The following is a 23,182-nucleotide window of genomic DNA, read 5'->3' as shown; positions in this document are numbered from 1 at the left end:
CTGCAACTAAGAATTATTTTGATTATTGATGAATCTGTTGGTTGTTTTCTTGAGTAACTCATAAATTGTTAGACAAAAATTTCAAATGTCTAAAGTCTTCAAATTCCTCGTTGCATCTACCAGTCCAAAGATGTTAATTTTATCATATATGAATGATTGGTTGCCTGGAGTCAGTTAGTCTTTGATTTATTTTTTAAACATCCAGCACAGAAAGGGCCTCGCTGCTAGGGTTCGGCCAACAAAAATCAACTATTGAACCACTCCACCGTCTGAACTTTATTTGTATTGCCAAACGGAGGATTAAGACGTTCCCTCACTGCTAACTCTCCTGTTCTCCATAGAAACTTAATTTTCAAAATGACTGAGGATGCAATGAATGTGATGCAAGGTGTTTTACCATCATCACTCATCAGTGTCAATATCTGCTCACATACACAGGGCTGGCTGCCTTTTTTTAAAATCCACTAGTGTATCCTGCAGTTACATCACTATGACTAGTTATTAAAATGTTTTTTTAGAAGCAGATGATCTGCTTAATGAGGTAGTCTAAGCACAGGGAGAATAAGTAATCAAAGACTTGGTGAGAGGGATGGGCTGCGAATAGGACAAATGTGCAAAAATTAGAAATAGTAAACTTGTAATCCAAAGCTAATAAATGCTGCCACTCACTGCAAAAATTTGAGTTGCAACTATAGGGATTTATGGCCATTTTCATGCAGAATTTTTATTATCGGGATATTCGTGAATCAGTATAATTGGGAATATCCTCACATCAGTGACTTAAAAAAGCTTATGTTTTGAATTGCCTCAGGGCTGAAACCCTCATCTTTCTTGTCAGTCGAAAATCCTAAGAATACCACAAATCCACCATGTATTTATCCTTTATATATGAAGGCAGACCTTATGATGTATGATCCACTTTTTTTTGTTTTTCACATAAAGGATATTTCCTAAAAAGAGATGTTGCTATCTGCAATGGAATAGAAATAATTGTTTCTTGATAAATTGCAAGGTTAAGTGATTCCAGTATGTTTTAGTGGTGATTCTCTGAGTAATATTGTGAATTACAATTATTAGTTGCAGTGTGTATATGAAGGTCTACAGGAGAGTTGACCCCTTCACTAAATAGGATTCCTATTCTATTGGGTATCCCTGGTAGAATTAGGCCTGCCCTTTACTCTCAGATGAAAAAGCATGTGTGTGGGGATGCAACCTACAGTACGCCGTACGTAGTTCACTGAGTGTGTGTGTCTGTGTTTAGGTTTGGGGGTTTTAGTACAGCAGTGGGGGGGTGGTAATGGGAGGGGAAAAAGAATTGTAAGAAGAACATCCCCGGTCTCACAGCAACTTCAAAAGCTCCCCTTCCCCAGGATATTAAGCGACTGTGATGAAAAATTTAGCAAGCGTTAAATAAGCCGCTTTGAAGTGATCTGTTTTGGCTCAGCAGTCTCCAAATTTCCGTAGCCCCTCTGCAATAGCCATCATACTATAGAGTGGGGGCGGGGGAGGGGAGGGTGTGTTAAGTGTAGGAGTTGTGGGGGACCTGGCAGGTTGGCAGTGGATGAGGTGCCAACAGTAATCGGTCCAGCCACCGACATGAAGGCACTACCGCTGCTGCTACTGTCCTCTTTTGTCTTTCTCAGGCACTTTTTCTCCTCATTTCACCTCTCGCTCCCTGCCGGATCTTCTGCTGAGCCCCGCGAGTCTCAGGCAGACAGATGTTCCTCATATGTTCTCTCTAAAAAGAGAATTTTTTTTTTCACTTATGCGTGGGTGTAACGCAAATGTAACACAGTGGTGATACCAGGAAGTCAGAGGTTACTCTCAGGTCTTGACTCGGTTATTTTTTGTCCTTTATGACTTTCCATATGGGACATGTGTTCGTGGTAAGATGTGTCCTTTTAACACCAGTCTATCCTCTATGTGTGTGTCTTCACTGGATTATATGACTTGCGCAATTTTCAATAAAAGAATCAGCGACTACAATAGATTTTTAAGTGATTTGAACCTTTTTAAATCTCCAGCACCATAAAGCAGAAATAACAAGAAGCTAATCTCTTATCTGATAATTCATATTTCAATTCATTTCACATTTATCACTTTTAAAACCATTATTTTAATTTTTGAGGACTTCAGGTTTCAACATGCTCCAAATTAATTATTGGGGCAGAATAAGAAATGGGAGCCGGTAATGAGTCTGGTATGGTAACTCCATTCTGTCAAGAAACTAGGCTACCATTTAGTTAGTCAGGGGAACCTTCTCTGAGATTTTCCTTTTTTCCTCTTTGCTCATTACTTTAATTGTAATTGTAATCCTTTATTGGAGCTGTCTGCAGTAAAGGAGAGTTATGGTCCGAGTGGGGGCGCGAGCCATGGAGATATTTCATGATTATTGGAGAAGACGGTCACTAGGTGGCAGCCACTAGTTCGGCCTCGCTGTAATTACTGGGTGGGAAGTGATGGGGAGAAACTGTACGTGTGTGTGCGCATGTAAGGGTGTGTGAGGAGAGATTTCTCAGATTCCAACACGCTCCTTGAAAGAGAAAAGTCGAATAAATCTGATCACCTGCCATTTCACAGTCAATAGATTCAGTATCCTGTCACGCTGACCGTAAACATGCTGCATGCTCGACAGAAGCACAGAACAAAGGCATGAGTGGAAGGCATCTGTCTTCATACTTTCACGTTTGATGTCAAACAAGTAAACTTGTTTTTCTAGTGTTACCTGAGAACTATATTTCACAGTGTGAGCTAATGAAGAGTGGTGACTTGTTTTCAGTTTCCTATGGCCATAGTTTCACATGTGAAACAAATGCGCACACCAGTTTGTTTCAGTGGTCGTGGTGAAGTTTTCTCTTTGAAAAGCATAAAAGCTCAATTCTCTGTTTCTCAGCACAACACTCATTGTGCATCATGCGCTGTTTGTTTCGGTGGTTAATGATACAGGAAGGGCCCTCTGTTTTATTGTTGCTGTGTTGCACTTTTTCCCCTCCTCGCCCAACCCCGGCAGCGAGCCTCCTTAGAGGACTCTGTATGAATTCTCACTGTCATGTCCAAGGACGAGTGGCGCAGGGTCAGCTAATTGCTTTTATGATTATGATTTCACGTCAGATTTATCGTGCATGCTCGGAGCACATCTTCCAGGTCCTGCCGACGTTGCTGGCTCAGATGGGGAAAATGAGTTTACAGCTTCTGGCTGTGACTTCTTGTTTAAGTGTAGGTCACACTTTTTGACTCATTAGAGTTGAACGCAGGGGGGTGAATCACACAGGCTTTTCCTGTAAAAGCCTCTTTTTTCTATGTCAGTATGCGTGCTTGTTTTTCTCGAGTTCGGCCACAAAAGAGCATTTCTTTACTTTGTCTTCCACATGTGCTGAAGTTTGGAGGTCATGAGTGAGGAATGACACAGACAAGGATTTTTGGTTTTTCTGTCGTTTGAACTTTTTACGAGCCATAAATCTCCCGTCTTCGTTTCTGTTCACAGATGAAATCATTACGCTTATTCCCCTCATAGGATGCCAGAATTATCAGTCGACAGCTTTTTGATGTTGGTGACTTTTTTTTTTTCTTCTGACGGTTCCTCCCTCCGCTTTGAAAACGATGAGCACAGATGAGTCCAACCCATTTTATAAATTTTATTTATTTTGTGGTTTCTGCCTCATGTGCAGAGCCGGACCAGATCTGCATTGCCAACCCCGACAATGGCGCTTTTATCTTGGATTTTGATGAGCTCATTGAAGATCCTTTAATTCACTGTAAAGTTCAGAGCAAATGAAGAAGAAGCTGCTGTCGCTGTATGTCAATAATACACATATTTTATGTAGATAGAGTTTCATGTCGTGACCCGTGGCTCTTGATTTGTTGCAGTAATTTGACCTGGCTCTGACCTTCCTGGCTGGGCCGCAGTGTGACTAGTGACAGATGCAGCCTGGGAATATGGTTTGGATAGTTTTCCTATGCCCAGAGGAATGTAAAAGCTAGTTTTACGCAAAGTTCATTTTGGAGACACATGTAAAGTCTGTGATTAAGCCAAAATCAATAAACTTTAATGAATACTTAGGACTAAACTTGTAGGGTTTTTCGTCTCAGCGAGTATATTAATGTAAACAGCATGGTAACAGAGCTGTAATTTCCTATTCTCCCACAATTTAGTGAACTGTCACAATATGTTTACTTAAGAAATGATAGAAATACGACACCAGTTTAATTACAGCGTAGTCATTTTGCCTCAATATACTTGGGAAAGTGGGCTTATTGAGCTGAGCTTCCTTTATCCTCTCTATTCTGCTTTGTAATTACTTCAGCTTGATTTATCGTCTTTTCTTTGTGTTTATGGTTGTAAACTGCTCGAGTGAGTAACTTGGTCTGAGAGTGGCTTGTCTCCTCGCAGCGAGGCTGGAAATCTCCCGATGAATCTGAGATGTCTCCGCTGTCAAGACTGCTCACATCGCTCTCAGCCTCCAATGTCACTTTCAAGGCATAATTACACAAGTTGTGTTGATTAGTATGAGAAGCAATTACGCCGGCTTTCCGCCGCAAATGGAGAATGTGATGGCTCTTGATTGACAGGAAGCATCCTGGCTTTAATAAGTAAATGACTATGGTAATTCAGGTACTGAGACCCTTTGATTTGTCAGCATCTTTCTCATTTTTGTGATGTCCTCTGATTTTAATGAACATGAATTTGATTGAATCCCCCTTCATTTCTCCCTGTCCCTACACCCGTCTGTCCGTCTGTCTCCTCTCTGACCAGCAAGTGCCCTCACAAGGGAGCCATATGCTTTCAGAGCTATCCTCAGCAATCTTGCTGCCGATGCTGAATTATTTCTCTCTGAATGAATCCAGTGTGTAAAAATGAAAAAAAAGGCAGAAAGAAATGAACAACATGCAATTTTGGCACACTGTACAAAACGCTTCTCAGCACATAGTGCTTCACAAGTGTGGAAATCAGAGGAAAAATTATTTGTAATTGACACTTTGGGGAACATTTTTTTCTCTTTTTATCTGGCTTCCCAGTAAGTTATTAGCTGTTAATTTGTCGGCAAGCTCCCCTACAGCGCCAGATATTTGTTCAAATGCAGGGATCCCCTCAGTGCATTTGTAACTACACTTCTGAAAATGCTGCCCTGTCTAATTATGTAATATAATACTGCCTTTTAGGCAAGTTTCTTTTAATTGAATAATATTAGCTCTAGCTAAGTGTAAGCTATTGGAACAGCAGTGCTTAAAAATAGCTCTCAATATTGTGTTAGATACACAGTAGTCTTCTGTATAGTGCAGCTAAGATAGGGTCTGCAGTTTGCTCGTTTTATGAATATACCAGTCTCATAGATCTGATGCTTTTACACTAAGTTCTGTGTATTTTAGATATTTGAATTAGGGCCAAACATTTAAATAATGCTGAAATTTGATTGGCCCAGCCCATAGTCTCATATTTCTTTCTTTGTTAACCACACTTGGCCTAATCAAGTAATTCCCTGTTTGTCTTAGTAACCCCCTATAGAGTCATACATGCATAAATATAATAAAATAATTTGCTCTTGCTCTCCCTAGCCCGGCTGTAATTTATATGGATTGAATGAGTGCTGCATTGTGGAAAAGCACGAGTGGACCAAATGCTCGTTTGTCACCTCTAATAAATGTTGGAATGTAAATTATGAAGTTATGCTTCAGATGTAAATGCACTTTATTCCAGTCCTTTAATGTAAACAGCCCACTCCAATACATTACGGATGGGGGTGGCAGGGCAGGGGGGATTTGACTTGGAATTTTGACTGTTTTCACAATCAATAATAAACACAAAAGAGCCGAGATGGGGAACATTATAACATATCTGAAGTCGGGTTCATAAATTATTGCATGAAAGCAGGCTTGTACACCAAAAATGTAAATACATTAATGTTATTAATAATGTAGTGACTAATAGTTCTATCAAGACTGTAATAGCAGTTTAATGGAATATGACAGCAAGAATGTATTACACTTCTTACATTTAGACGGGACCTCACATGACATTTATCAGGGATTTTCTGAAACAATTTTTTTGATTATTTTGTTAAGTTAATTGCTTCAATACCCCCCCCAACGTCTTCTCTGGGAGAGGGGCAAAAAAAAAAAAACTGGTAATGGATATTAATTAATATGTGTCAGTTTTCGGGGTTTGATTAAAAATAATGAAAGCAAAATGCTAATGGGATTTCAGAGTTTCTCTGTGTGTGGCGCCCTGAGATTGTGGCTTTATCAGAGGAATCTGAAAAACAGATAGTGGGCTACTCTCTAGACTAAAATGAAAGTAGCAGAATACAGAAAATGAGATAAATTATCTTAAAACCCTGCAAAAATAGAGCACTTAAGTGAGAATATTGCGCTCCAATTATCGTAACTTTAGATATGTGAGACAGAGGTTCACTGACAGTAAAGTTTCCAGTGCGTTATTATGAAAAGTTAGCCTGGCTTACCATTCATCTGCTCTTCGCAGAATGACGTTATCCTCACCTGCAGCTGAAGAGTTTGATTTCTGAGTGAGACAAACACTTGAATCATTTCTGACAAGTTGCTGTCGTGGCAAGTTGTTTTTTCAGGCTGCTGTGATGTGTTTCTAATATATGGTTGTTTGCCAGAAAGAGGATATATGGACTTGTTTCTCAGAAAGGTTACACCGCCTGTAGGTGTTTTTTCAAGTGGTTTTTGGCCTTTCATTTAAATTAGATGTTCCTCGTGCCTCTTTTAAAATGGAGCTTCACTTGGCACTGATTACAGCGGGGGACGTCAATGCCTTCATCTATAGTCCACTATAGTCAGCATGGAGAAACCTTCGCCAGGACTTCTTTGTGTCTGCATGCAGTCTTCAGCAGAAAGAGGACTTTTAAAAGCTATCATTAAGGTGGGGCACAAGTGTAGAGCAGCAGTGAAACAGAGGCTGGCACAGTAAAAAAGCAACTGTAGCCACTGGCACAACTGACAATTATCCAACACCTGGACTGGCTCTCCTCCCTGGTATGTGCGTCAGGACTGTCTACTTCGTGTTAATGCAATGATTGTGTTTGTTTTCCTGTGCACCTCTCTTGGCACCCAGTCTTTGCTTTCTGTTTGATTAAAACAGTAGATGGATGGATGTATTGTGGCTCCGCATGAACTTTAAAAGAAATGGTGAGAAAGAGATGAGAGAAACAGAAGGAACTGAGGAAGAGTCCAGGCCTTTTGTGGAATCTGGGATTTTAAGGGAGGTATTGGTGGCCTGCAATCCTGTGGAAAGAGCCAGCCCTCTTTGGTTGCCCCCAACTATGACTCTGTGTTAGATTTTAGTGTGTTTCCCCTTACAACTCCCTGTTTTTTCCCTGTTATTTACTGTCACTACGTGACTTGCCTTCTGTCCGTCCCTCCTCATATCTACAGGACTACGTCATGGTTTTCTCCCCCTCTGCTCTGCGTGGAAAGTAATTTTAGGTATCATGGGGACGAGAAAAGGGGAAGTGAAGGGGCTTCGTCAAACAGCCCATACTTCTGAAATGCAGAGAGTGGCATTGTCATGTGTTTTCTGTGTCAAGGTCGACAGAAAATGTCAGAACAGGTGCGCGTCTGCTGCTGAGCTGCTTGCCAACTCAGCCCCTTTGCTGTAACACGCCACCCCGTGTGACATTATAGTGGTTCACTGTGGGTTGTCTCCTCTCCTCTCTCTTTCGGTTGAGCGGGGTAAAGCATGTATTTTTCCCCGTCACAATGTGAGTTCATGTAGAATTCAGATGGGTGTCGACGCCTAAACTTTGACCGCTGCCTCTCACGTTGTCACAAAAAGAATGTTTGCTGCTGTGTAGGAGTGATGTGCAATGTTTTCTGTCTCGTTGTTGTTGTTCTTGGTTTGATCTGAAGATGGAACTTTGATCAGGAGGAAGTCTGTGTCTTCAGATCAATTACTGGTCATGGCCTTGTTTGGAAGCCCCATTTAAGAGGGACATCAAATACATTTTTATAAACTTAAATGTACAAACTTTGTACACATTTTACGGCACATGTTTAGGACAGGTGTGCTGATTTACATCACTGTCACCTCAGTCTTTTACTGTCTGCATCAAGCAAACATGTTGCAAAACCTGAAAATTCTTTTCTTCTTCTCAGAAGAGGCGGATTATGTTTAGGTGTGGCATTTATAAACCAAATGTCACTCATGCTTTTGTCTTTTTATGACATTATAACCGATGAAATCTCTAGTGTGTAGCCTCACTGGTATAGAAAGGTTGAAACGAAGAATTATTATGAGATCTGACGAGCTGTCGTGTTTGTATCCTCTCTGGCAGAGGCTAAATGTGAAGAAAGAGAACTGCTACTTCTGTGACCCTGATGAGTGTTGTTTTCTGATGCTGTCAGCGCCACACTCTTTTTCTGCTTATCCTGCTCTCGAGGTTAAATTCTTACTGGCAGTTAGAAGCCTCCAGAAATGGAGAATTAGCCAACATTTTTCTTTGTCACTTAGTGTGATCAGGAACAGACTCTGCCTGCTCTCTTTCACAAAACCAAAAACGGAGGTCTGCTGCCTTAAGTTTCCTCCCTCATTTGATGGAGATTTCTGTCCGACTTATCTACCGTGGTGGATGTGTGGCCCATTGTCTTGGCAAGTGTGTCTAAATGTTTCTGACAGGTCTCAGTGAAAGACAGGCCGCAAGGGTAAACTGCCAGCCCCCCCCCCCCCTTGACTCCACTTGTACCTCGCCTGGCCAGTAGATGGCGATGTTAATCTTCTCTGGCTCCATTCCCGCCTGGATGCGTCTCCCTCAATACCAGCCTCTCTTCTCCTCCTCTCTGTGGCATTCGCTGAGGAAAAAGAGGGGTCTCACCCCGTGTGGAGGGTCATGCCACCAATTCCTGGCCCCCTTTGAAGACCATGAAATTGCTGATCCAAGACGCACGATTAGTGCATTCAGCCTATTGACTGGAGAAGGGTTGACGCACGATTATAATGTCACTGGAATGTCACAATCTGTCTGGTTGTCTTTGTGAGCATACTCTCATCCAGTGGCACAGTGTACCCAAGAAGGAATAATTTGATCAATAAAAAGACACCTCTCTCTCTATTGTCGCTGGCCTCACTATTCTAGTTTTATTAGTCAATTTGGCAGGCCGGCAGCAGGACTCCACACAAAACCGATGCCAACTCGCTGCATCCTCACCCTGGCTCCCTGCTTTATTTGCCTATCGCAGTGGTTCACTTCAAGTTACTTTGCCGTGTGTGTATTGCAGGGTGTGTGTGTGTGTTTGGGTGGTTGCTGGCTCAGTGAGAGGAGCAGTTTGGATCAACAGAGGAGGATAGGCTTGTCACTGTAAGTTGCTCGTGACGGAGGGCGGCTCTTCTCCTGACACCACAACACAACTTCTGTGGTGTGTCGCTTGGACACAAGCTTCACGTTGTTTGCTGCTGGTGCCGCTCGCGTTTTGCCTCAATCAACTAATTGAATGTGAAAGGCTTGCGGGCCTTGATGATATGAAGGACAACACACACACACACACACACACACACACACACACACACACACACACACACACAAACACAGCAGTGGCACTGTTTGTTTTTGTGACTGTAGCTGGTTCCTTCTGCCATTTCTGTTCATTGAGGAACTTTGATAGTTTCATGAGGATTATTTTATTGTGGCAAAAAAACTTTTATTTTTAAATGTTAATTTGTGAAAAGTTTTCATTGACCTTACAGATTTTGAGCCTACGAAAATTTGTAAAATGATGATCAAATGTTTAAAAACAATGATGAATGAAGTTTTTTCCACATATTTCATATTTCTAGTTTGAGCAAAATCTAGGTCACAGATGTATTAAACACTTTAAAATCCTATTTTTTAATAGATGTTATTACTTACTAATTGTAGCTGCTTGCCCCAAAATGCTGTCACACTCAACTAATTGCAGCTTTTGTTCAATTAAAATTCAAATATATATATGCGCCATTTTTATGTCAAGAAAATTAAAATCAGCAAGTAAAGATGAGTGACCAAAGTTTATATACAGTTTTATATTTTTGTAAATGTACAAATACTTTTATTGTAATATTTTCCAATAAACCTTTCATATGTAGCTGAAATTACAGCCATATTTTTGCAGCACATTCCACCGGTCTAAAGTTGCACTGTGAGCACTCTTGGTTTAAGTAACGCTCACCGAAGAGCACGTGGAGCCGCTTGTCACAGAATGTCATCACTGACTGTAAAAGAACGGGAAAAAAAGAAAAAGAAAAAAGCTTCGAATTACAGGAAAGAGGCACTGCATTAAAGAACAAAGGAGATCGATGGCAGTACATTAAATTTTATGCGAATGAAAAAAAAAATCAACTAATTAAAATTGATTACTCCTGCTTTGTAAATGTGTTTCTGAATTAAATTATTGTATGAAAACATTTTGACCAATCGAGGAGCTGAGGAAGTATCCATTACTGGATTGCAGCTGAGAAGGGGCCGGACTGTTTTGTGGTGGCTAAGTAGTTTGTTGTGCTTCGCTGTGACTCCCCCGCTTGCACCCCCCACTGCTAAAGTGCCATGGGTTAATCTGTGATGACCCTCATCTCTCAGAGCAGCTCCGGACTCATGGTTTGGGCCTTTTACCTGAATTAAAAGGAATTTGCGGGCTATATAAGTATTTTTGTCCAAAGTGGGTGAAAGTGAGGTGTCACTGACGGAGTCGCCGCTCTTTAGTCATCGGGGGCTCTTGGGGCTCTCAGGGCCCCGCTGGGGACGCCCTTATCTAAACAGTCATCTGTCTCGCTAGTTAAGCAAGGGCAACCCCAGGCAGCACGACTGACAGTTACACATTAAGAAATGTCAGACTTGGCTTTAAACCGTATCTCTCAAGCTAGTTTTGAATTGGCTGCATGCCACATGTTTCTCTTCAGGTTTAGATCTCACAAGAATTAAAGAAATACTTCACTTTTTTTTTTTTGCTTCATCTTATTTTTAAAACTCTCTGCTACTCCACTGGTTCAGTTCACTGGTTTGTTTATGTTTTAGGTTTTTTTTTAATTCCCGTTTGTACAGATCATGAAAGAGGTTTGAGTATGATTTTCTTTTTTTAAAACTGCAACCATAAAATCACACTTGTTGTTCCTGTTTTTAATTTTCATACCATGACTTAAATTTATAATATGAAGGGCATGGAGAATATTGGATCATAAAATATGTGGCCACAGTTTTGAAACATAAATTTACACCATAGTAAAAATCACTTTCTGTATCTCCCGAAGAGAATGAGGGAAGGAAAATGGCAACTTTCTTTATCCTTGATGGCGTTAGTGTAACTCCCAAGGCTGCATTATCTGTATTTATCTGTACTCTGCACAGTTTTTACAGTTTGATTGTGTCCTCTCTGCATCAAATGTGCCTCTCGTGTTTCTTACCACTAAACCGACTCAACTTTTCCATGTTTGTGATGACAGAGCTCTGATAGGGAAATGCTTCTGAATGGAAAGTTTGGGTTGTACATGCAGTGGTCTTGAAAAAAAAGCCTGATTTCCGTCCAACAACACCACCCCACCCCACCCCCCCTTTACAAAACTTGCATAATGCGCTTTTGATGTCATGATTGTAGCCTTGCCCATGGCTCTGAAACTGACACTGATACAGTGCTGCATGTTATTTTTAAACCTTTGCAAAGAAAATGTCAATGAAGTTTTCCATGACCCCTTTTTCATCTATTGAAATGTTGACTCTGACCTTTAAATTTCAAAAGTTACGATCATTCGATAAAGATTGACCGTATTTAGAGAGAATAAGACACAGAAAACAAACACGCTGTGTTTGCTCTTAGATTCTGTAAAAGTAGGTTTAAACAAGCTTATAGTTTGGCAGTAGAAAAAGAAAAAAGCCACCAGTACACTTATATCAGATTTTACTGCTGCTGAGGTTTCGGTAGTGGTTGTTCATTGAATTTTCTCGCTTTGTCACTTCTCTGAAAAGCACTGCCCTAAAGAGAAGAAGGCAACACACAAAAAAGTTCTTTTTGTACTGTCACTGTCAGAACAGTTCAGCTCCAGTAGTGCGAGTGTGGACATGGAGGTTTGCTAAATGATCGGGTCTGCACTTCACTTCCTGATGTCTCTCAGGGTCAATAATTTCCCATAGCTCCTCCCATGAGGCCCTGCTTCCTCCACTAAAGGTCACATTAAGGTGGGTAAGATGTCACAATTAGAAGGGCATTTAAAGCTGCTCTTTTAAAAAGATTAAAAAGCACATCAAGCAGGCAGGCAACTAAAGGCACCACAATAATTGCATTAAAACTTCATTCCTCTCTGGCAAGGGGCTCTGGTATCAAAAAGGTATTGGGTTAAGTCATTTAAGACAGCTGCCCCTGATAGCAAAGCATCCATGAAAGCACCAAATTAATATAGAGCTTCATTTTTTGCCGTCTCTCACTTTCTCTCGCTTTTGGTCCTCCAAACGTGTGTTTGGGGGGGAAATTTGAGACTGGCCTAACACAATTTTTGTTCATGTCTATCAGTCTGTTATTATATCAGGGGCACTTCTCCACAAATGTACAGGCCGGGGCAATTTGGAATGAATTGATTCACACTGAGACTGAATCCTATACTTGCTAATGATTTCCTTTTAGCCCCTTCATTGCATCCTCGCACCCCCCCACCCCACCCCCACCCAAGTTGTAGTTCCATCGTGCCCTCTGAATGTCTTCAGTGTTGCAGACAAAATGTGTACATATACCTTTTTCTTGATTAAGCAAAGAAATTGCATGGCAATTTATTTTCTGTGAATTAATTGAAAAATGATGTGACTTCTACTTTTGAATGGTCTTTTTAGACAGAGTTTTGGTCTTTGATACTGTGCTTCATTGGATGTAAAATTAAGTTTAGTTAAAGCCTGGGCTGGTAAGATGTGAAGTATTTTAATCAAAATATCTGTCAGTAGATTCAGAAGATGCTCAGAGATAAACAACATGCAACAAACATTTAACGGGGGGGAAGCCACAACTGCAAACACTGCATTGTTACCTTATAGCAGTTTCGGTTCAGAGTAATTGTTATAAAGTGGTGGTTTGGGTTGGCCCAAATAATTAAAACTGAAAACGAGAGCCTTGAATCGTGATATCTTTTCATCTGTTGTGGTTTAAATGTTGTTCTCCAATGCATTTCAAATACTGAAACTTACTGTTACTTTAAAAACTGAAACCCCAGAGAAACAATTGTAAGCTATACTGTGCATTGCCGTTTCTGTATAGAGAGTCGATATAGAATTCCCCAACCACACAAATCCTGGAACCCCATAATGCACAAAACATCTATAGGTCTTACTGTATATTATAGTTAAGTGCTGGTACTAGTTTGAGGAAAAATATACAACTGGTTACATGGATTGCTTCAGACGTCCCACCATGCGGTTCGAATGTAATTGGATTTTGTCCTCATTTCTCACAATTCAAGGCATCACAGTTGTAATTTTTCGACAAGGGCAGCGCAAAGTCTTGTCCAATTCAAACTCAATAACACTGCTGTAATCTTGTCCGTTCATCAACTTCACTCTCTTTAAGTGTGTTGGTTAATGTCATCTCTTCCTATGATTGAGTTTTCACCTCTTTTTCGGGCTTTACCTGACACTCTATTGGTTATCTGGTTTGTAAAGATTATTGCTCTTAACATGGAGCACTTTGGTGCATTAGCAGTCAAAGCTTTACTCAAGTTTAACATTACAGTCTAATTGTTGTTTTAACCAAAAACGATTTACTAGTTTGCCAAAAGGAAGGAAATTCTGCACAGTTCTTTTTAAAGTTATTTATGCTGTCAACCCAAATGCGCCTCTTACTGTTATCCATCTTTACCCCCCTAAAAGCCTGGTTGTGTGCTACCCAACACTATAACTGGGGATGATCCATAAGTCAATAACAAGACAAGACTGAAACCTGCACAATGTGGTTATAATTGATTGAGATGTCTGGGTGGAACTTGTGCAAAGCATCTATGTCATCTGCTAAGAAGTGCACTTTTCCTCTCCCTGAAGATCTACCACTACAGTTTTAACCAAATGGACATTTGCCTCATTAGTGTGCCGCTGAGCTAGCTGCGGTCCTTCCTAAGATGTCATACTTAGGCCTATTAACATTGACACAATTTCCTCGTCCATGTTGTGCTATTGAAATTTTGAGGCAATGTAAACAAGGTTTGCTTGTTCAGCATATTCTCCCTTCTATTAGATCATTACCTCTCAGAGGGCCAACATCACTCTGTTATTTACTGGAATAAATATTTGAATATTAGATTTTAGTGTGTTTATTATCTCTGGCTGCTGCTTTTACCACAAGTAGCCCTGTCGGCTTACTTGAACAATAAGAGATTTGCCAAGAGCAGGATGATTTTTTTCTTGTCATTAAAGGGGTATTTTCTTTGTGTTTTGACTGTATCTTTTGGCCCAGAACATCAGTTGGGGGTTCACCATGCAAATGGTTTAATCTGCTTGTCACAATGAAGGTTCCGGGTGACTGACTTTAATAAGCCCTCAGCATATAGAGATACTGGAAATTCCATACCCCTTGCATAACCTTATGTACATCAAGGTCAGTATAGTTCACAGTGCAAGTGTAGATTAGTGTCTAAATAAATTGTGGCAGCATCTCTTGGGATGAATCTGGCACATTTTGATACATTTCACAATTGAGGTTTCAGTATTGCATTCATAGTATGATTCTGCAGCAGGTCTTTGAATGCTGTATTTATTTTTATATGTGTAACTGATTTAATAAGACTGTTATTAAAGTTACCACAAGGAACTTTGAATTTTTTTTTTGTAGTTCTGGGGCTCCCTTTGAACAAAGTTGAGAATGGGGAAACAACTTAACTTTGTTTTAGTGCTGCATTGTACCGCCAGTCTAAAGAGCAGCTTCTTCCCTCAGGCTGTGAGACTCCTCAATTATCCTCAGCACTCCACCATTAAAAGTATTTCATTTTATGACCTATCTGACATGGATAAGTCTGATTCCAACCTGGTAATAGGCATTCAGAATAACTTTGATAATTATACAGAAATAGAGAGCCAAAGTCACACCCCTGCCGCTCAACCGACATGTGAGCTTTATTTGGAAGAAATATGTTTTGAAATGAATGAAGAGAGACAAATTATTTTTGGATCCCACTTGAATTGTGCCTTGAACTACACATATAATATGTACTACAAGAAAGTCGTAGTTTGTCATAATACATGATTAGAAAGACCACACAGCCGACAGTCGTGTTTGTTACGTCATCTTGTTCAACGCTCTCCAAAACCGATAAGTTAACATTGTAGAGCTGATCTTGTATATTAGCTTTTCACAAAATGGACAAACTCTCCTTAACTGCAGTTGTCAATATTTCGTCTTTTAGTACCTTCTGTGCCAAGTCGACGGTCATGTTGGTGGAATATGTTGAGTGAGTTGATATAGTTAACTGAGCAGCTTAACACAACACTTTATTGGCTGGAAAATATTTTATATAATTTAAATTGACGAACTTCATATGTGTAATCCATGGCACAATTCAAACAGGATAAAACAGGTATTTGTCCTTACCCATTGACTATTGTACAAATGTTTTTCCACCAGAAGGGGCGTTGCTTCTGCACTCTATAAGCAATCTTCTTGCTGATAGTCTCGTTTGCTTATGCAGGCCGTATAGGCGCATCAATTCTAGATTAATTAAAAAGGTTTCATAACCAGTTTATGGTGGATTTTTAATTTTCAGTATGTTCAAGTGGATTTTCAGCTAAGTCATATTCTTTTAAAGGAAAGTCAAATATATTTTCACAAGGTCTAGGGTAGCATGAGTAATCAATATGGCTAATTTCTTAACAGTTTTATAATTGATCAATCTGTTTGGGTGGTTTTTAAGAAAATAAATTGAAATACTAATGTGTATGATAATGAATAACATTAATACTAATAAAATGTAAAAATGTTCTGGTTTCTTTATTCCTCTAAGACAATAAAGTGAATATCTTTGGGTTGTGGCCAAAACAAGACATTTGGGAGTCATCTTGTACTTTGGGAACACTGACATTTTTCTCAACAAACAATTAATCGAAAAAAAAAAAAATAATGGCGTAATCAATAGTGAAAATGAGTGTTAGTTGCAGCTGTAATTCTGACTCTCAGTAAAAGGAACAATTGTGATAAGTAATTATGATTCCCAATAACTGTTTATTATATGGCAATTGTAATACCTGTCAAATCACATTGTGTTTTCTTTTGTTTATCTACGGTGTGCAGCTGTCTAAAAGTTCCCTAAAGTTGCCTGTGCCATGACTCTCTACTGTACTGTGTGTTTGTCACAGAAATCTAGCTCTTTACACAGCTTCCCTGCCACACCTACCCCTCGGACAAGTTTAAACTGCAATTCTTTTGGATTGAAACAGGTTCATAGTATATGCAATGCATTACCCAAAACGAATTACCACTGGCAGGGCGCTCAATCACTTTGTATCTTTCAACACTAAGAGAAAAGAAGAGTAATCAAAACCTTTCAACCTATTAGAGGGATGACTTTTACAATTGAATCACGGGGACCACAGGTGCGATAATAAGTCATCTAAACCTCCCCTCCAGTGTGTTTCCCCTTTCTCTGTGTTCTTACATATTTATCTATTTTAGGAGGCGCCACTTCATGGCGCCCACTTTGAATTTATGTTTTAATGCCATTTGAGGAAGATTTTTTTTCTCCCACCGATTCTTGGAAATGCATACTGGGGTGGAAAATTAAGGTGCATCTCGAAGGAAAACATAATAGAATCGATGAACGCTGTGCACTTAAAACTACTGATGTTCTGATGCTATTTAACGTTCTAGTGCATTAACGTTTCAAGTCATTACAACATTCAGGCTGGGTGATTTGATCATGGCAGGTTTATAACTGGAAGAATTACAGAAGTTTTCAGCCTAGGATTCTCAAGTTATTAGATACAAATGATCACCTCTGCATTAAGTATAGATTTTCTTCCACTGCGCACTTAAGAATGGAAGTTTGTCTTTAAGAGGGTAATAGCAAATTAAGCTCCATACTCCATTTGTCCAGCACTCTTGATGGGTTAATTTTATAACTGCTGATTTGGTCATTCCCCACATTTAGCTGGAAAGTGGTCAGGTGGTCTTTCCTCTTCACTGCTGGGTGTGGGGGCTTAGAAGCAACTATCAGATGGAATCCATTTATCTTTTTTACTCATTTATAACGAACCTTTTTTCTTAAAGAAGGTCTAGACTGTTGTTTGTACTGCTGAAAGCATCAGTATCCTGCAGACCTTATCTTCTTCCTTTTACATTATCTCATTGTGAGGAATTAAATCCCATTTGTCTCTTCCCAGATTACCACTGCTGTAAAATTTCTCCAGAACCCAAAAGTGCGTCAGAGTCCCTTGGCCACCAGAAAAGCCTTCTTGAAGAAAAAAGGTGAGAGATATTTGATTTGCTCCTCATTTATGTTGAATGCAGGTCAGGGAGCCTTGAAAAATACAATGTTTGTCTATCAGAAAATCATATTTACATCACAATCCATATGTGTTTATTTACAAAATGTTGTTGGCCAGAGATGCACCCACTCTTTCTTTTTTTTTTCATAAGATTGGTCTATTAAGGTCAAAGGTCATGGCTATAGCTCTTTGCCCTGGGGGGGTTTAACAGGGGTCGATTTAGCTTCAGAGTGCATGATTCAGGCCCTGTGAATAAATGACACACCAGTTGGGATGCTCCTTTGGGTTCAGGAAAATTAATATTGACAAACTCCCTCTGCATTTTCAATGGAATTATCAATATTGCCTTCCAGCATTTTAACCCTTTTACTTAATTTAACTGTTATCGTAAATTTGAGGCATGACACGGAGAGGTTTTCAAAAGCAGGGACGGTGTAAATGTTTGCTGGCTCTTCAGTTTTTTTGCAATTCATTGAGATTATTTCTGACACATGGTAGAATATTGTTTGTGCAATAAAACTTGCAAAAAGCTTTATTACTCTGAACTCATTTAAGTCGGTTCAATATAATGCGGCAGTGGAAATGTGCAGTGTTATGCCATGTGTTTCTTAGAGTCGGCCTAAGCAATGGCAATATGCACAGAGAGAGAATGTGGCTTTACCTCAGATAAACTCTTTGTGTTCTTTTTTTTATTTCAGTTCTTGTAAAAACAGTTTTGTACTTCGGTGACTGTACCTCTGCATTGCTGGGGGCCTTTGCCTGCAGCATTAGAGTAGCCAAAGAGTGAAAAGTGAGCCTAAAAGCTCCATGACAGGGGAAGGTAACCTGAAACCAAATCCATGGTTGCCGGCTGCTACTACACACATCTCATGTGGCTCTAATGACTCTTGATATCTTTTGAAATTTCTTTCTCATTGTGTCTCATTATTGACAACTAAGGCATGTTTATAATCTACTGTTGGTTCTCTCAAATGTAATCAGGCCTCATCAATACCAAAATGATGTCATACTACACCACAGTTTCTTCTTACTTTCTGCTTCGTTGTAAACTCTGCAGCTCCGCGATCCAAAATGGTTTTGCTCTTACTGCACTTTAAGTCCATGAAATATGTATGACGCTTTAATGCAGATTTATTTTGGAAAGTCAGTTCCACTGTAGATCTAAACAAGAACCCTCGATTTGCATAAGGGCATTGATCTCAGGGAGAGAGAGGATAAAGATGAGAGAAAATAGAGCAATGAAACACTAAGCACAAAGTATGTTTGAGTAGCACTCTGAAGTACTCATAGGATAGCTCTTGACTTGCATTGTATAGTCATACAACAGTGAACCTGACATCCTTTACATTCATACTCGAGCTTTCATTTTCATGTGTTGTTTCAGGTAAGTGCTTTACTATAAGCCTGTACTTTTTCTTTCTTTTTCAGAATCAGATTTCAGAATTCCTTTATTCATCCAGTAAACGGGGAAATTTGTGTGTTTTCACGTCAACGCACTAATTTCAGTCCCAGAGCAGCAACATTTGTACATGTTGATGTTACAGGAAATTGTGTCAACAAAAGGCATAACTTCACACTTATTAATAGTTTTTATCTAACCTTGTCTTTAACATTGTCATTTAGAAACTAAACTAAGTTGAAAGGCGGCAATATAAATCAAATTTCTTGAAGAGACAAATCAGAAGTCACATTCTTATCTTTTTATCAGTATTTCTCATAAAACTAAGCCTTTTTCTTGTAAATGCTGAGTTAAATTAAATACATTTTCCTAGCCCTTAATTGTGGTTTTGCAATAAAGGACATTACACGTTTTACTCATGTTCTCAAAGGTATATGTTAAATATATTTGTGGTTTCTATGTTGACATGGGTTTCACTTTGAAATGACCACTTTTTGACTCATTTTATATTGTATTTAGGAAAAGTGAATTTCCCATTAATTCACTCCATTACCCATTCCTAATTGTGGAAACAAGTCAGACAGTTATAACATGAATTCAAAATTCAAAGCAAAAAAGATATTAAAATAAAAATGGAAAATGGAAGAAAAACTGTGTACATAATTATTTAAAGCGTGGAAGACTTCCAACTAGGGTTTGGTTGATTTAAAAATGTTTGAAACCAGTTTGACATACAGTAAGGCCTAAAACCAGACTGGATCATAAATACTGAATTTCACAGCTAGATGTTGAACTAGACTCAGCTGCTCCAGTGTGGAACATTATCAGAGCCCCTGAATGAGATTGTGGCAGCACTACAGTCCATGCAACGCACTGTGTTTTCCTACCCAACCCTACTTCCAACTCAAAGTTTCTCTGTAGTAAACATAGCGTAAACAATCCAATCATAGAGTTCTAGTGGTTTTTGTAAGTCACTTACCAATATGACTTTCATGAGTGTGGTAAATATTTCCTTTCAGAGACGTTTCTGTTACACTTTAGGTTTGGGGGGCAGTGAAGTACTTGTCCATGATATCGGATATAGAACATGTTATATATTATATAGAACAAGATTGATATCAAGCTGTTTCTGGCTTTGATTAGTGTTGTTACGATACTGTAAATCTACCTTTGATAATTACCTTGAAAAATATTGATTTTCATTACCACAGAGAAAATGTATATAATATTTAGAGCATAACATTTTAAATTGTTATTTAAACATAGAACAAAACTTGGGTTCTGTGTGTTCAGCGCAACAGCATTTAAGGTAAAAATACTTCTGACCATAGTCATAAGAGGGTGAGGAGGAGGGCCTGTGTGGACACGACAGTGCTGTGGGTGTTGACTTGCCCTCAAAGTATCAGTATCAATACTGTGGAAAATTTGTTGTGAAACCGTTTCAAATATTCAGCATCAATTTTTCTATATTTCAATATTTTTTGGTTAAAAAAAGTTTTGATGCATCAAGGCGCATTGTGGCCATCTGAATCGCAAATTGATTGTGAGGTGTCTTATTACTGCTCATTGGTTGATTGTTTTGTCTTGAGCCATAGTGGATGTTTAAATAAACATAGCGGTGGGCTAAAACTCACTGTTCCCCTATTTCTTTACTCTGCATGTATTGTCCTCTCAACCTTTTGACCTAGAAACTCAATCATCCTTCTCCTCCCACAGTCACCACAGCAAATGTGCCAGTCTTAATTTCTAATACAGTTTAATGTCATATTTATGTAAATACTTCTGGATTTTACTCTATATTAACAGCCAGAAATGTCAAAGCACACATAAAATGAAACAATACCATCTCCCGGTAGAGTGGAATTTAAATTGGATTCCTCTTGCTGCCAGTACTTACGCCGGACAGCTGATGAAGGGGAAAATAGGACCCACTTTGATTGCATGTTGCGGAATCTTTACACAATAATCTCGCTCGTGCATATTATTTCCCTGCACATTTGTGCCCTAATCTGTGCTGAAGGATGCCGCTCTGGTAACATCTCCTTTTTTCCAAAGAGATCCTAATAGTGTGGTTTATTTCAATATTCATTGAAAAATATAATTTTCTGTTTTCCTTCAACTGTCAATTTCAGGGTATGAATTGGCAATTATGCAGTCCAATACTTCTAGCTGCCCCTCTTGAGTCCTTGTTGAATAAACTGACTGAAAAATTGAAACTTTGTCACTTAAATGTAATATAAATCTAGATTTAAACCCAGGGGTGTTTTTATTTTTTGTTTCTTCTGCACAGTAATGGGAAAATGAATTGCATTTAAAGCCACCTTGAAGCAATTTTGCTTGACTTGTTCCTTGCCAAGATCAAGTAAATTTTATTGTGTTTGACTGAAATATAATGTGCTCATCTAGTGAATTGTGCCATCTATGTCCTCTCCAATTAACAGACGTAACGACTAAAAAGCGTTGGGCCCCATTTTGGCACCGCCATTTAGCCCAGACAATTAGCAGTTACACACATAATTACCAAAAAAAATCAAATTCTCGCGACAAAGTCAACAACATTTTCCAGCTTTCAACATGTCACTTTGACCATGGCCCCTAAACTGACATCACTCAAGCGCTTTTGGATTACCGGGACAGAGTGCAGTTTGTCTGGGAATGTAAAGCCTGGAGCGTACACACATACACTGTGGCATCACAGGTAAATACGGCACATGAAACAGGCACAGTACATTCTCTGTCATTGAGACATAAATGATAGCTTGACTTATTTCTTTTTTATACTGTCCTAGTTGTTATTGAGTTGAATAAATAATGCTAATAGATTTCACCCTGAGTGGAGGGCCAGTGATCGAGGGTCACAGGGAACACAGGTAGGCTGTTGGTCTATTACCATACCTGCTATGAAGGTAAGGGTAAGGTTCATCATCCTAGATATTAATAGGATGCTGTTTGTAAGTGGGGTTATGTGGCTCACCTCTCGGACAAAAATGACAATGACCAAGGCCTGCATAGAAGGTAAAGGGATTGATGTGGTTATAAATTACTCCACGGCGCCACCTAGCCTAGGCCTTGCCTACTTTGTCATCAGTACAAGGCGATAAAGCAGGGAAATGAGAGCAGAGTCCCCCTTTTTAATACATAAATGAATACTCTATGAGAGTGGTCATTATTTAGGGCATGCTATTTTCAAGCAGTTACAACGGACCAAATGACATGTAGAATCTCCCTCGACCGGCACAGACCGAGAAGCAGGTTGAAGTTGCACCCCACTTCTTAATAACCCATTGACCTCCATCTATTTATGACCCCTGTCATACATTTCTTTTTTCTAAATATGATATTCAAAATGTAAGTAATTTTCATTCAAGGGCAGCTTCATAATTCAGGCCTTGGCGGACGGGGGAAAAAGGCATTCACCTTTTACCACCCAAAATATTTTAGTAAGCAATTTTCATAATTGGCTGTCCGGCCTAGGTGCTGACCCATAAAGTCCAGAAGTGCCAGAATTGGAGAAATGGATTTAATGTAAGAGCCTTGCTGCCTCTTTGCCCTTAAAAAAATACCCAGAGAATATGAGCCAGTGAAAATAGAGCTGTAAATAACCTGACGAGCAATGGGTTTTCCTTTAAATAAATACCGATCAGGTTTATGTTGAAAGACAATAGAAAACGTAGCCCAGATATGCAGTTTACAGTATTTATAGCTGTAATATCGAGGTGCCAGCACCGTAATTTCATGCCCCAATGAGAATGGCAAGGTCAAAGCAAATGCTTTGGCTGAGCATCTGCTAATACGGTGACTCATAAACAGGCACTGCGTGTATCAGGTGCACCAAATAATACAGTATAATGAAATACAGAATAGCTTTCCATTATTGTTCTTTTTTATGGTGTCGTCATTAGGTGTAATTTATGTCTTAAAAAATTCATCTCCCCACAGGTCGATCTGAAATGGGGGTCCCAGGGGTCATTCCACAGGTTTTGGAACCCGTAATAAATTTCACAATCCCTTTTTTGTCTTTTCCTTTTATATGTAAAACTCACTTTCACCTTGTTCCCTTTTCTTTTGGATCTAAGGGCTCTTTCATTTGCTGTTGTCTTCACCTCGACAATAAACAGATCAGAGCATACAACACAACTTAGTAGGCTCTAATTTGACTAGAAAACAGCTTTATGAATCTGTTTTATTTTGACGCAGGGTAAAAAACCTTTCATTTGCTGCATAAACAACATCAAAGATGTGAGCAGCCATTAAGATGTACATACATTAAGCACGATGGCAGCCTAAATGTGGATTGTTTAAAAAGACTTTTCAAGGTGAAAAGAGAAAACCTGAAGCATTATTATTTTCTTCT

General features: G+C 39.3%; 1 protein-coding gene across 3 annotated transcripts in view; it reads left to right on the top strand.

The window, feature by feature from the left end:
- Window positions 1–23,182, top strand: part of pex14 (peroxisomal biogenesis factor 14) — a 52,121-nt gene that overhangs the window by 4,711 nt on the left and 24,228 nt on the right. For all 3 annotated transcript variants that reach the window (XM_037104839.1, XM_037104837.1, XM_037104838.1), the window contains exon 3: window positions 17,325–17,409. In XM_037104839.1, coding sequence (XP_036960734.1) covers window positions 17,325–17,409 — 85 coding nt within the window. The remainder of the gene's footprint in view (window positions 1–17,324; window positions 17,410–23,182) is intronic.

The sequence above is a fragment of the Acanthopagrus latus genome, chromosome 7 (genome assembly GCF_904848185.1).
Source record: "Acanthopagrus latus isolate v.2019 chromosome 7, fAcaLat1.1, whole genome shotgun sequence".
In the NCBI taxonomy this organism is placed as follows: Eukaryota; Metazoa; Chordata; class Actinopteri; order Spariformes; family Sparidae; genus Acanthopagrus; species Acanthopagrus latus.
The sequence above is the reverse complement of the archived record's forward strand: the minus strand, read 5'-3'. Positions and strand labels throughout refer to the sequence as shown.